General features: G+C 45.1%; 1 protein-coding gene across 1 annotated transcript in view; it reads left to right on the top strand.

Annotated features, from left to right (window-relative positions):
• The first annotated feature begins 2,269 nt into the window (after nt 1-2,269).
• The window catches only part of LOC142588854 (uncharacterized), a 70,743-nt gene continuing 58,750 nt past the window's right edge, over nt 2,270-14,262 (top strand). Inside the window, exons 1-8 of the mRNA XM_075700674.1 lie at nt 2,270-2,280; nt 2,551-2,758; nt 6,166-6,351; nt 7,835-7,976; nt 8,912-9,092; nt 10,500-11,483; nt 12,676-12,846; nt 13,883-14,179. Of these exons, the coding sequence (XP_075556789.1) occupies nt 2,270-2,280; nt 2,551-2,758; nt 6,166-6,351; nt 7,835-7,976; nt 8,912-9,092; nt 10,500-11,483; nt 12,676-12,846; nt 13,883-14,179 (2,180 nt within the window). The remainder of the gene's footprint in view (nt 2,281-2,550; nt 2,759-6,165; nt 6,352-7,834; nt 7,977-8,911; nt 9,093-10,499; nt 11,484-12,675; nt 12,847-13,882; nt 14,180-14,262) is intronic.

A 14,262-nucleotide genomic window follows, 5' to 3' on the forward strand; every position in this document is an offset into this window, starting at 1 on the left:
CTTTCTCAGGTGCTCAGACCCGCCTCGTCTACTGTACGAGCGCAACCACATTTGAAAAGGTGTCTGACGACCTCTGCAACCCGACAGTCAAGCCCCAAGCCACCAGGGTCTGCAACCCAGAATCATGCCCTGCAACGTGAGTTTAATGCAGTCATTGTTACTGCAGTTAAGAGCTGGAAACTAAGTTTGCTGCATGACTCCATCTATTGATTATTGCTTTCCATTACGCCATTGCTGTCATGCCACTGCCATCGTCTTCCTGTCAGTGTCGGGCCTCTTCCTCATTTCCTGCTTCACCTGTGCCATCACCCCTTAAGTCACGAATTTGGGACTAAGTATTCCTAAGGCCTCCAGATTTACATGCCTAGTTAAATATATGTCTATCTATTTGCAATTTTGTAAAAACACTGCACCATCTTTGCGGAAAAAAAGAGAAGTTTATACCTGTAGCATGAATAAAAGGTCACATCAGGCCAATCGTCATAATTAAAGAAAGAACAGTTAATTGTGACTACTAACCTCTCATAGATGATGCATTACATGAAAAGACCATTTGACATGAAAGGCATGAAAAGACAAAGACTATTTGTTGCAAGTAGGTACACTGGTTGTTATTGATATTGCGGTCTTCTGGTGCAAGAAATAACACTAATTAACGGCTGTCATACAAAGCAACACTTCAGACTTGTCATCAAACCTTATAATGCACTTCATAAAGTGCCATATTTTGCATACACATTATATTAAGCTTAGAAGCAAGCTTGTATGACTTCGTGATGTAGCTACATGTAGAGATAAAAAAAAACAAAACAAAAAGACGTGGACACAGGTGAAGAAAAGATGAGCGCTGACTTCAAGCTGAAGTGTATTGCACACAGGAAAGGAAAATGAAAACAATAACGAACAGCATGCATCTGCTCTTTTTTATTACATTCAATAATATTGTAATAACATTCATAGCAACATCAGCATGTAATAACATTCGGTTTTAGATGCGCAGACAATAGGGTTCAGTGGGTACACCAGATTGTTTTTTCAGATTAGCTAAACTGTTGGGCAGAGTCAGCAACATTAATTGGTTAAGACATGTGTCATAATTTCTCATAATCAGGAAGGTTTCCACTATCTCTCGTTAGCTTATCAGCATGCTTATAGACAAATAAGGCATCTGATAAATCTGAGTCACACCCGCATTCACAGCAGTGCAACGCAAGGGCAGAACAGGCTGTCCCCTTGAGCGAGCTGTGGGGCCCTCCAAGCCGAATGTTTATGCACCGACCCATTTGCCCGATAAGGTGCCTCCCGCAGACAAAAAGGAATGTCACATATACCACACAACATTTGCAGGGAACAAAATGAATTCCATGTTTAGTGGAACACTGACACCTATGACATACTACTATGTGACTTCCCGTGTGTTTACTGAAGGCGTTACATTGAGCAAATGGGCCGGTGCATAAACATTCGGCTCGGAGAGCCATTCAGCTCGCTCAAGGGGACAGCCTCTTCTGTTCTGCCCTTGCGTTGCACTGCTGTGAATGTGGGTGTGATTCAGTTTTATCAGATGCCTTATTTGTCTGTGAGCACACTGACAAACCAACGAGAGAGATCGTAGTGGACGCTTTTCTTATTCAGTGAAGTGGTGACACGTGCGCTAGCCAACTCTCTGTTGCTGTAACTTCTAGCACAAGCATGATTATCATCATAATTTAATATGCTACAAAAAGTTCACATGCCACTGCATGCATCTTGGGCCAGTGGCTGCAGTTTTATTACATAATGGGTATTAAATGTGTAGACCTTGTGATTCGTTAACCGCCTTAGAGCACTAAGACATGTTGAAAATGGTGCAACACAATTATCGTTACGGTGCAAAAGGGCATGCATATTGAATGGAGAAGACGACAAACACACGCACAAGTGCATGTGTGTGCATGTACGTCACATGCTTACATCTTCGTATTGCATCTGTTAGCTTTTGTGCGAAAGCAATAATGCTTGGCAGACAGCAACAACTCACCTTACAAGTTCTTCTGCACTTAGGAGGGTGTTCATTTTTTATGAACTGAATCGACACTTGAAATAAAGTACACCCTGAGTAGAGAAGGATAACGTAATCCAAGAGGTGAGACGCTGTCCTCCGAGTGGCGTTGGTTAACAGTCCCAGGGCTAGGCCTATAGTAATATATTTATACAGATGCAATACCCAATAAAGTTAACAGGCGTATAGCCCTGGTTGCATCTCAATTGGTAGAGTACTGCGCATGCCATGCAAAGGATGTGGGTTTGGCTCGCACCGGCGGCAAGTTGCCTTTTCGTTCAGTTTCTTTTTCATTTTTGTTTGTTTTAAGAATGTGAATCTTATCGCAAATTTAAACCTTATTCATGTTTAATTTCTTTTGTACATTTCAAATAAACAAGGAAAGTTAATTTCCCCTAGGTTTTTTCCACCTTCATTTTCTGTTGTCTTCACAGAGCTATCTCAACTACTCAGAGAATTTCATACCTTTGCTGAAAACAACTCTTCATTGTTTTTCCTCAACAATGCAGGTGGTATGTTGGGGAGTGGGAAGACTGTTCCAAGTCTTGCGGCAATGGCACGCAGGAGCGATTGGTGTTCTGCCAGCGGCGCACCGGGGCTAGCGGCGTGGTGACCGCTGACTCGGACTGCGAATCCTCCGGGCCCAAGCCAGAACGGCTGCAGGATTGTAGCTCCGATGCCGAGTGTGCCTCCTGGAAAGCGGGCAACTGGACGGAGGCAAGTCTGACCAACCGCTACCACTAATGGCACTTTCGACTGGTCATTTGAGAGCATTGTAAGAGTGCTCTAGCTGTCATGTAAATTAGCACTGAAGCTTTAATTCCCAAAAAAGGCTTTAGTACTGGTACGGTATGCTTATTTTCACAATATAACTTTGCTACTTTGTGAAGTTACCTTTAAAGCTTCACTGGATTGCTCAGAAATGACGAGTTGAATCTGCCATAACTACACCGAGCTAGCCGATTATATTAATCATCATCATCCTGAAGGACTTTGTATCTTAAGTTTTAGTCGCTTAAGGGATCTTGACAGCCTCAGTTCATCATGAGCAATCGTCGCTTCTTGGTTTGTGACGAGCCCACTTTGTCGTGGGTGTTTTGCCACCTTCTGAATGGCTTGTTGTATGCAGAGGAAACTGTGTCGTTCTTATTCACTATGTAGATTCTGTTACACTCTATCATCATTGTTGTCATTGAATTAGATTCTGCATATTAAATTGCATTCATATTTTCGCGTGTGTTATAATCACGCTATTGAAGCAAATCACTTAAAGAAAATAAACCATTACAGTACAGTTTTTGTCAGTTGAAGTGCAGCAGTGATGACAGATGATTTCTGCTGTAGTTGCTTTTAGGCATGCTGCCTTCTTGACGTAAAGTATGGCCCACTTTTAAAGGAAATGTGTGGTTAGTATTCTGTTATTTATTGTTGCTGAGATATGGCATGAATGACCACAGAGTTATTTTTGTAAATGAGCGTCTGATGGATCATATCTACCACTTCATTTCTATAAAGGCGAAGACATGATATAGTTGTGCCAGCTTTATTCTAGTCGACTTCCCTTAATTTGACCCGCACGAGATTGAAGATATTTATCTAGTTATGCGGCAGGTTAACTTACACCGCATGCGCAAGGAGCGCCAAAACACACTGATGATTCATTAGGCAGTATTTGCCTGATTCTCACCCGCCCCCAAATCAAACGTGCACCCGCTTTCTATGTGCCCAAAGTAATACTAATATAAAAACGACATTAACGCTACTAAATAAAGGAGAAATCCAACATGTACCTGATATTTTAGCAAGAAAATTGGGCGATGATCTAATATGTGTTGCACAATGGCAACCAGTTTTCTAAAGTCAGGGTTCACCACATAGTTTTTTAAATTCGACTTATCTGCAGTACGGCCGTGTTATGCGGTAAAGCATATAAATACTGTGAGTGCAGATTTAGTTTTGTATCCAACTTCAACCGCATACGCATTTGCTCGGCCCAATTTTCCTGCAAAAAGAAAAAAACAAAGAAAGATGACCCTTAGAACTGCCTAAATGCCATACTGGACATTGTAAGCTACTCTTATTGCTTGAAGACCTTCCAAGGGCAGGCTGAAAATAGGCATTTTCGACGAGAGATGACGTGTGTTCACTGTACCCTTTGCTCCACCGAGGCATGCTGCCACTAAAGGAGCCGCTATTTGGCTCACCATGGGCGCCAGGCACGTGCATGCTGATTGGTCGAGTTAGTAGGAGTGAAATAACAAAAGTTTAGGCCCGTGGAAATGCATGAGCAGGCTAATTTGAACCCAACCTTCGGTTGGGTTCAAATTAGCCGAAAAATGTAATTAACCGGAGTCGAATTAACGGAAGTCTACTATACTGGTAAGGATGTTCCCTTTAGTGATGGAGTGTACTGTACGACTTCTTCTGCCGGAACAGACAATTCATTAGAATGTAGGCATCTGCACGTGCACATTTCGATACGTTTATCACTAGTGTTGAGACACACATACCGAAGCCAAGTAGTCCAAGTTATGTCGCTATGGGTCACCAGCTTCTAGCTCTGTCTATAACAGTTGCAACGCGTTAATTCAATGTACTCAATCAGTGCGTAGTACTTCACCGTTCTTTTAGTACGTCTCCCACTGATACAGTTAAGTGCAGAAAGTATGCACACAATTTTCATATTGCCATAGTACTAGTACAGTTAAACCTCGATATAACGAGCTTCAATGTAAAGGAATTCTCGATGTAACGAAGTATATAGGTTTTTATTTCTCCTTTATAGAACACCATGTATTTAGAACCTCAATATAACGAAGTGTGTTTGTATATGATTTCAACATAACGAAATTTCACTGCCACCGCAGAGGAATGCTGAGACAATAAATGGAAACTTCTACGAACGCAGATGGTGAAATGATTGAATTACAAGCGGCTGTTTTCAAACGCACCTCTCAAATCGCCCACCGCATGGCAAGATTGAATGTCGAAGTGGAGCCGCATCATGTTCCGTACAAGTCCGATAAGTCTAAGTGCGATAAGATCCTATCATGCCCTGGGCTCGGTGTACCTTAGGTGCGAGTGAAAGTGTGGGAGAGTGAGGGAAGAAAGATGGTGACTGCATGGGTGAGCAAAGGGAAGGAAGGGGAGGGGAGCGAGTTGGCAGTAACGCGATCAAATGCGCGCTAGGAAGCGGAGTGAGGGGTTAGTTGGCGCACGTCTCGGCCATGGCTGTGCATGGCTGTAAGCACGGCTGAGCGCATACGCAGCTGCTTGCGCGTGGGCACAGTGGAGGCTTGCCGAGATGGTCTGGCGCCACGTAAGCTGTCTTCCCATGCGTTTAGTATTGGAGGTTGCGTAATCTCAAGTTTTGGTGTCCCGTTGGAGCGAGAGGCATACGAAGCGTTTGCTCCCTGCTGCCGGTGCTTTCCCTGATAGCGCCGCCCCAGTGCAGGCGACGCTATTAGCTGCAGGGGCAGAAGGCACGCGGAATTGTGGCCGGCTTCGCTTAATTCATATCGCCGATGTGGAGATATCGTTGACGTACGTGGTATGAAACCGTATCATTCGTCGCCGACTTCCAAATTTTTAAAATGAATTGCTTTCTTATTCAAAAAGCCTTTTTCGATTGCCCAATAATTTGTCAACTTCTGTGGCGGCCTTCCGTGTAGTTAAAATCGATCAGCGTCAATACTTGCTTGCAAAAAAGGTCGAATTTCATTACAACGAAATTTAAATATGATGAAAGAAATCGCGAATTTTACAGACTTCGTTATATTGCGTCTTAACTGTACTGCAACCGGTTCATAGATGTTAAAAGTGCACAAATGATACGTTTGACTGAACATACGTTACGATTGGTCAGAAAAAGCCTGAGCAATCAAAACTTATTTTTCTTCCTGTGTATGGTGTCAGCGCTCCTTTGCTATTCTATGCACATAGCATGGGCAGATTCTTCATCTTTTTCTTTGCGTTTATAACAATGCCATGATTCTAACGTTAGACACTCAAAAGTGGAATGCCAGAAAGTTGGTGATAAAAAATGAACAAGCAAATTTTTTATTGAAATGTATGATTTTTCAATCCTCACATCCTGTTTGACTTTGAGTGATGATTACCTGCAGTGTGACCGTCTATGTGGAGAAGGCACTCAGATCCGAGAAGTTGTGTGCATCAACCCTCTCGGTGGTGAGACTGCGGAGGTCCAGGATGACTCTGGTTGTGACGAATCGACAAAACCGCCCTCCAACCAAACCTGTGAGCTGCGACCCTGTGATGGTACAGAATGGGTTACTTCAGCGTGGTCTGGCGTGAGTATTTGCACTTTCTATTCACTCAATTGTCACACGTTCATTGATTAGATTTTGGTTTGAATTAATTTGATTTGATGTATTCACCCATGTTAGGAATCTATTGGGTTTACTTTCCTTCAGTAAATCTCAGACCTTAGCCATCTGCCGTTTTTTTTTCTTTACTGCCGTTTTTTCTTTACTTTACTTTTTTCTTTCTTTTCTTTACTTGCTACTATTCCAAGTATTCGCTTCGAAATTATTCGAGAAGAATTACTATTCGCTTCGAACCAAAAAAGCACTATTCGCACAAGCCTACCAAAGTGCGATCGTATGATATGTATTCGGGCCACTAGATATGGCCCATGTATACAAGAAAATGCGCAAGGTGCGAGCGACGAGAACTCTAATCGCCTGCTGCAGCTACTTCCCCGCAATACTCGCCTGCCCTTCTCACGTGAGAATGTTGGTGCACACTCGGTTTCTTATTCTGGTACAAGCAAATCTCCGTGGTCGTTGCGTGCCGCATTCACAGCTATTGCCACCAACCCTATTGCGAAAGCATCTCCACCATTCTGTTTCACAGCAGGTGGGGCGAACTGCCGTTGGAAGCGTACTGCACGCTTTTAATAGGCGATAATCCAAGCATGCTGCCGTTTCTTGCTACAGAGAGCACAAAGTGAGAGTCATGTTTCGCTCTGGCGGCATGGTATTACGGTGTCGCGAACCAGCTCGATTTCGTTTTGGTTTCCCACTGCTGCCTTAAAACACTACGCAATAGAAAAACAACAATGTGCGTCTCCGACCACTTGGGTCCCACCAGCCCTATGTGCATCGGCGTCCCGTGCCGCAACAACTCGTGCCGAGCGGGCACGTCGAAACTTCCCGCCAAAATGCCCCGGGCACGTCGAAACTTCCCGCCAAATCAAAATGCCCCGCTTGAAGAAGCTGCTGACCCAGGCAAAATTCGAGGAGCACAAATGTGAACTTGCGGAAGTTGCAAGAACGACAATGTGCATCTATAATGCAGCTCAGGCCTGACCAGCTCAACATGCGTTGTTGTCTCGTGCTGCAATGATTCATGCAACACTTCGCATTACTTGGATTTAAACTGCAGTTGAAACTGTCAAATTCTTTAGTGACTTTGAATTGTATGCTTTCCCGGTTAGTACGTCTTCTCTGATATTATTTTTTTCCAATAGCGTCTGAATGAAGTTCTACTCTAATACATCTGGATCATGACAGTAGGGATGTCATTATGTGACGTTACATATTTAAGCTGTTTTATCTGATTCAGGCACTTATGCTAGGGAAGTCAAATGAGAAAACCACATTGAGATACAATATGCTGATTCAATTTGATGCAAAAATTATTTGCTTTTCAAATGCCCTATATTTACTCCGTAGCCGCAAGCCATTCTGAAAGAGCACCGAACAATGTCTTGGGTCTGATTGTGGCGTGTCAGTGAAGTCTGTCTTGTGGCAAATTATTTGTGTCTTGCAGTGTTCAACGCCCTGCGGTGGTGGTCAGCGCACAAGAACTATCATTTGCCATGTCAATGGGAAACCAGCTGCACCTAAGAATTGCGATGTCAGCAAGAAGCCCTTTGACACTGAGGCATGCAACATGAATGCTTGCGACGAAGGTATGACTCGTCTTCGGCATGATGTATGGTTCCGCAAAGATGAATACTTAACATGGGGATTTCTTGGTTTGCAACTAACACGTTTTAATTAGAAGCACCATTTGTGAATCCGAACATATCCGCATAAAAAACAAGAGATGGAAGAATAAGACAAGTACTAATCTGTAATTCGGCAACCTAGCTGTTGCATTAGATGTGTAACGTAATAGTACATGAACTTAGGAGCAGGCGTACTGGCCGGTAAGCCTTTGCATTTCATCAAAACAGAAAATTGGGTGTGTTTGTATATGTTGACCATATCTAACTGTGGAAGTGAATATGTTCGGGCTGTTTGGCTCATGATTTCAGTACAAAAAAACAGCTTAACGAAAATAACATAAGGAAGGGACAGACAACGGTGCTGTCAGTGCTTTCCTTATGTCCTGCATACTGCACTAGTTTTTCCTGCTTAAGTCGCATTTAACTACACCACAGAAATATATAGCGCAAGTAGAGGTAAAAGACACGCATGATTACCACACCTACAACTGAAATTTATACGGAGACTGTGAGCTTAAATAAATCCAGGAGCATATGCGCAAGCGCAGTAAAACAAAAAATTACCACTTGCATGAAAAAAAAGAAGAATATGAACAAGAGCATGAACCATTTTATTTGCAATCGATGTATAAAAAGAGCCAGTATGGCATCTGTTGGTCTTGTAAATGTGTGATTATAAAGTGCAGAGGAGGTTGTCACCAGGGTGGTGTGCTGACAAATAAATAATTATGCAAAATATTTTGAATGATAAATTAAAGTTGACGGAAATGTTTTTTATACTCTCACAGCCCTGCCCCGATGTAGTAGCAGTTTTATGATGAAGATCATGCTTCGTAGGATCATTTTAACTAAGCTCAAGACCTTGTGATACTAATGCTGAATGTAACTCATTCCAGATGAAGTGATCCTCCTGGGAGGCTGCAAGGATTCTAAGCATGGCTGCTGCCCTGACGGCATGACGCCTGCTGATCCCAGCTTCACGGGATGTCCCGAGGTTACTCCTGTCGAAGGTGGCTGCAAGGCTACAGAGTTTGGTTGCTGCTTGGACGGCGTGACCGCGGCATTAGGGCCATTTAGGTGAGCTTACCTCTTTTATTTGAGGCTTTTATTACTTTTGTCACTTCTGCTGACACTTGTCGCAGTAGAACCCTCTTGGTCCATTCTTCAAGAGACTGTGGAAAAGTGACATAGCAGTCAGGAAAACGTAACAGTGAGGAAGGCACAAATCGCCACAGAAGTGTCAGAAACGGCTCTGAATGGCTGCAAGTACAACTATTAGATGTCTCGACTCTCATACTGCGACAGGGGCATGGCTCGTGCATGTGTGTAAAATAAGGGACACGTATGACGTTACGCTACACTGGCCCATTTCCAGTCATGATAAGCTTCACTGCAATATTTGGCGTATGGTTCACCGCATAACACGGCTTTATTGCAGTGAAACTGAATAAAGAGAACTGGTTGTTATGCAACTCAATTACAGGTCCCCAAATATATGTAACCCTGTGCTTGGAGAAATTGGCCTTGTGCGCATGGTTTCCGATAGGCTTTAACCGATGCACACTTTTTCGGGTGCTTCGGCAATGGCTGCATGCACATTTTCTCTCGATCCTTGTGCAGTGCCTGGCTTGTGCAGCTTCTGTCGCTTATTGCAAACTTCGATCACTTGTTGCAACATACGCTTGTTGCAATGTGTGAGAGCGAATTTTCCTCTGCACAACTAAATTTTCATGACTGCCAGGTTCAAACACAGCGTAAAATGTGGGAGAATTACAGAATGGCGACGCATCAAACGGGATCATAATACAGGGGAATGAATGAGATTTAGATTGGAACATCGAACATGCCATGTGGAAGCCAATAAAACGCAACAGTGACGAACGTATCTATGGGTTTCCACCATATAACATCTGTTGCGCGCGAACTTGTTATAAGCCATGAAATAATGGAACTTAACGCAAATGATCCATGCAGTCTGAAATTTAAAGGGGCAGGGTGCTATCACTTATGTTACTATATTGCAGTGATGATACTCTCTGCATGCATTGTAGATTGAAATGCTGAAGAAAAAAAAGGAAAGTCAACCAGAAGGCCTGTTACAAGTGAATGTTTGCAAGCTACTGTAGTTGAGCAAAGCAAGACAATTTTATAAACAAGTTGTGTCCATGCGTGAAAAGGCAGCGCATAAAAAGAGAAAAGAAAGTGATGTAAAGGGAAGAGGAGAAGAATGATGACTAGGTGATGGTCACTTTGTTGTTTGTGCTTGCCTTCAGGTCTGAGTAAATATCTCCCACGTTTGTAACAATATCCTCTAGTCCCAACACTTGGCGCCTGTGTCCCAGGGAGTCATACATGCTTCCAGGTGAAGCGCAAATCGTAGTTCATTTCATTTGTATGCATTTATATATTCATGTTAGCAATGTATTCAATCCTATGATGTACTCCTTAATTACCAACTTATGGTCTGCTTATTTCCACTTCCAGGAGGGGCTGTCAACAGCTGTCACTCTGCAACGGTACTGAGTTTGGCTGCTGCCACGATGGCAAGACACCAGCTGAGGGCCCCAACAACGAGGGCTGTCTCATGGTCACAACTGACGCAGCCCTTTTTGTCAACTGCAGCACAGCTGAGTGGGGCTGCTGTCCAGATGGCATCACGGCCGCCGAAGATGTGAACAAAACCAACTGCATCAAAGTCATGACAACCAAGTTCATCCCGTGCGCCGACTCTCAGTTTGGCTGCTGTCCCGACAACATGACCGCAGCGGATGGCCCCGGTGGACTCAACTGCATCAAGGGCTCGCACACGGAAGAGCCCTGTCATGGAACGACGCACGGATGCTGTCCGGATGGCTGGTCTGTGGCCCAGGGACCGAACAATGAGGGCTGCCCACCCTACTTTCAGGTTACGCCGGTTGCCAATTGCTCTCTGTCAACTCACGGCTGCTGTGCAGATGGCATGACTGCGGCCGCAGGTCCGGACGGGCTTGGTTGTGAGGACGAAGTCGAAGGGAGTGGGACTGAACCAACAGACTGTGAGAACACATTGTTTGGCTGCTGCCCGGATGGCAAGACACCGGCAAGTGGTGCAGGATTCGAAGGGTGCAGCGACTGCAGCACCACCACCTTTGGTTGCTGCCCCGATGGCGTGAGCACTGCGACGGGTGAGGCCTTTGAAGGCTGTGCGGAAGGCTGTGAGGCCACCAAGTATGGCTGCTGCCAAGACAAAATCTCGCCAGCTGAGGGACCTGACTTTGAAGGGTGTGAGAACTGCACGGAGTCTCTGTACGGGTGCTGCGAGGACAATGTGACCTTTGCTCTGGGGTCTGACGGCGAAGGTTGCTGCGTGGTGACTGAGTTTGGCTGCTGCCATGACAATGTCACTGCGGCGAGAGCTGATGGGTGCATCTGCAACATTACAGCACATGGATGTTGTCCTGACAACGTTACTGTTGCATTGGGTCCCAAGTATGTATGCCACTACTTGCGAGCTCGACAACCTCATTGCTTTGGCCTGGGCGACAAAATTGTGAATTCTTGGACTTGCTCCTTTAGCATTATAATAAATCATAGTGCAGTGAAACAGACTACAATAGCGTCTGTGCCGTCTGATGCTCTGATTTCTGGTATAATTCTCCTGGGCTGTCTCTTGTTCTGACATTGTGAGTGTCTCTCTGCGTTATGGTGTACCATAAGGTCCGAGTTTGTTCCCGAGACTAAAGCAGAAGTTCATTTGAGCTTGTTGCTTAGGCAGCAGTTACTAAAACAACCAATCGTTCAATACGTGTGCACTAGTTATCTTTTGTTTAGCTATGAGCTCTGTTGGTCGAGGGAGGATGTTAGAAGCACTCAGCAGTCGATTTAAGCATCGAATAGAGCTGCAGCTATCTCTTAGTTTTTTAATTGAAAGTTCGCTATCAAGACTGACTACTCTGCTTGTTGTTAATCTTTTCTGCTAATTGGGGCAGATGTACGGCACTCAGAGACTAAAATGTGATACTTGGGTCATATAGTGGCCGGTGCTTTTTAAGCCACCGGTGAGTGCTGGTTGATGGCTGAGGGGCTGAATGGAGTCACAATGTATCACAAAGGCTATCAAACTTTCAATTGATACAAAGATTCGTAATCTCAGTGTCCCCAGTGCCTGTCGATGATACAAAAAGTGGCGACAGCTTTGCGCTTCGCGTATTACGTTTCGATCGCTGAGCACTTCACCAGTGCTATGTATGTAACCACCTTGCATCGTTTTTTAGCTTATAGATCTGAAAAGCACTTTGACGCAATTAAGAAATCCAAATAAGTGTTCTTTTCTAATTGCATTTTCATGAAGACGAAGGCACGTTTATATTGCCTTTTAGTATATAGACCTTGCCGTTGCGCAATGGAGAATCCTGCGGATGCATTAGTGCGTCCTCATTTTAAGTTTACTTAAAGAAAATGTATGTGTCATTGATAGCACATGCTTCTGTAGCCTAATATCATTTCCCTCAACTGTCCAGCAAAGAAACATAGGAATGTGTTGCTATGAGTACGGGTAAATTTGCGTGAGCTTAGCATAAGAAAATAGGAGTCATTTTAAACCATTGTACACCGTCTTGCTTTTTATGGAATGTCTGAGGGCTTCGTACTAACGGAATTTGATGTCACGGCGTCCATCCAGCTTCGAGGGATGCATCTGTGAGCACCATATTTTTGGTTGCTGTCCTGACAAGAAGTCGCCGGCTGAAGGTCCTAACTTTGAGGGCTGTGTCATCTGCACCAACATGGCCTTTGGATGCTGTCCCGATGACGTCACTGCAGCACTGGGACGCAACTTTGAAGGCTGTGAAGGGTACGACAGTCCAATTCACTGTTCTCGTGCCCTGCTGTAGCATGTAGTTGTCATATGGACACTGAGTGTAGGAATGTGGTGAAGACAGAGCAATTAAATAAATATAAACGGGAACACTTTATTAAGCAAACTTGTGCCCACAAAGAAAAGAACTAAATCACCTTGTGTCCGAAATTGTAACAAGCATGTTCAACAAATCTGAACAGCTTTCAGCCAGCAGTTGGTTAGACATGATGCAGAAGTTTTTCAATGACCCTTGTACTGCACGGTGAATATTCATGAAGAACCTGTTCATTGCTATGTTCATTGGCATGTGGCAGGGAGGAGGGAAATGAAGGCACATGCACCTCTAAATACTTTTGAAGCTGAATTAGTAGTCTATTGAAGCTGAATTAGTAGACAACACAGTAGTGCAAACAGTCACAAGGGCATTTATTGCACCTTTCATAGACTAATGCTTGCTAGCCGAGTTGCTATCCACAAAACATGCCGCTCGGCGCACGACAAATCGCGGAGGTCCGACTCACCGCGCCCGGATCACGAGCGAATATGTTCGCCCCATGCTGGACACCAATGCCTGGTCGTTCACGCGTACGGTCACGCGAACGGTGGCGCGTTCGAACGATCGTGTTCGTCCAGTCCGGGCCAGGCCTCACGAGATGGTCTCGCAGAAGCATGGATCGGCGCACGCGCAGAACATCCGCGCCGCTTGGCGATTCCGAGCCAAAGAGGAAGAGCCTTCTCCTTTTCGCGCCCAAGTAACCCCGCTGTTAGGTGGCGTTAGCAGAGCCACAGTCGGGCCATCTCTCGCAGTGCGCTTCAACCACACCGACTGCCCCGGGCACCAAGCCACGCGGCGAAGCCGGATTACAGGAGACGGGAGCTATGCGGGAAAACAACATATCAGGGGATGCGTGAGAGTCGCGCATCCCCACAACGCTGATTGACGCATGCTAATTTCTATCACTGAGCCACAGGTAGCACCCCATCAAGAAACGGATGCTGAAAAACTTCTTTCACCATTCTTTGCGCGCAGGTACGAGACCAACTGCACAAACACTACATTCGGCTGCTGTCCCGACGGACTGGCTCCAGCTTCGGGCATTGGCTTCGAGGGGTGCGACAACTGCAGCGAGTCGCTCTACGGATGCTGCGCAGACAACACGTCCTTTGTCCTCGGCCCAGACGGCGAGGGCTGTTGCTTCCACACCGAGTTTGGCTGCTGTCTTGACAACAAGACAGAAGCCCAGGGACCGGACCGGACAGGCTGCAGCTGCCATACGACACCGCACGGCTGCTGCCCTGATGGCATCGCCACTGCTAGCGGTCCCAGGTGCGATCAAAACATGTGCCCCAGTCTCAAGAAAATGCTAACTTAACTGTATCGCCTGGTGGACACTTTTGAGTAATAAAAGA

The sequence above is a fragment of the Dermacentor variabilis genome, chromosome 7 (assembly GCF_050947875.1).
Source record: "Dermacentor variabilis isolate Ectoservices chromosome 7, ASM5094787v1, whole genome shotgun sequence".
Classification (NCBI taxonomy): domain Eukaryota; kingdom Metazoa; phylum Arthropoda; class Arachnida; order Ixodida; family Ixodidae; genus Dermacentor; species Dermacentor variabilis.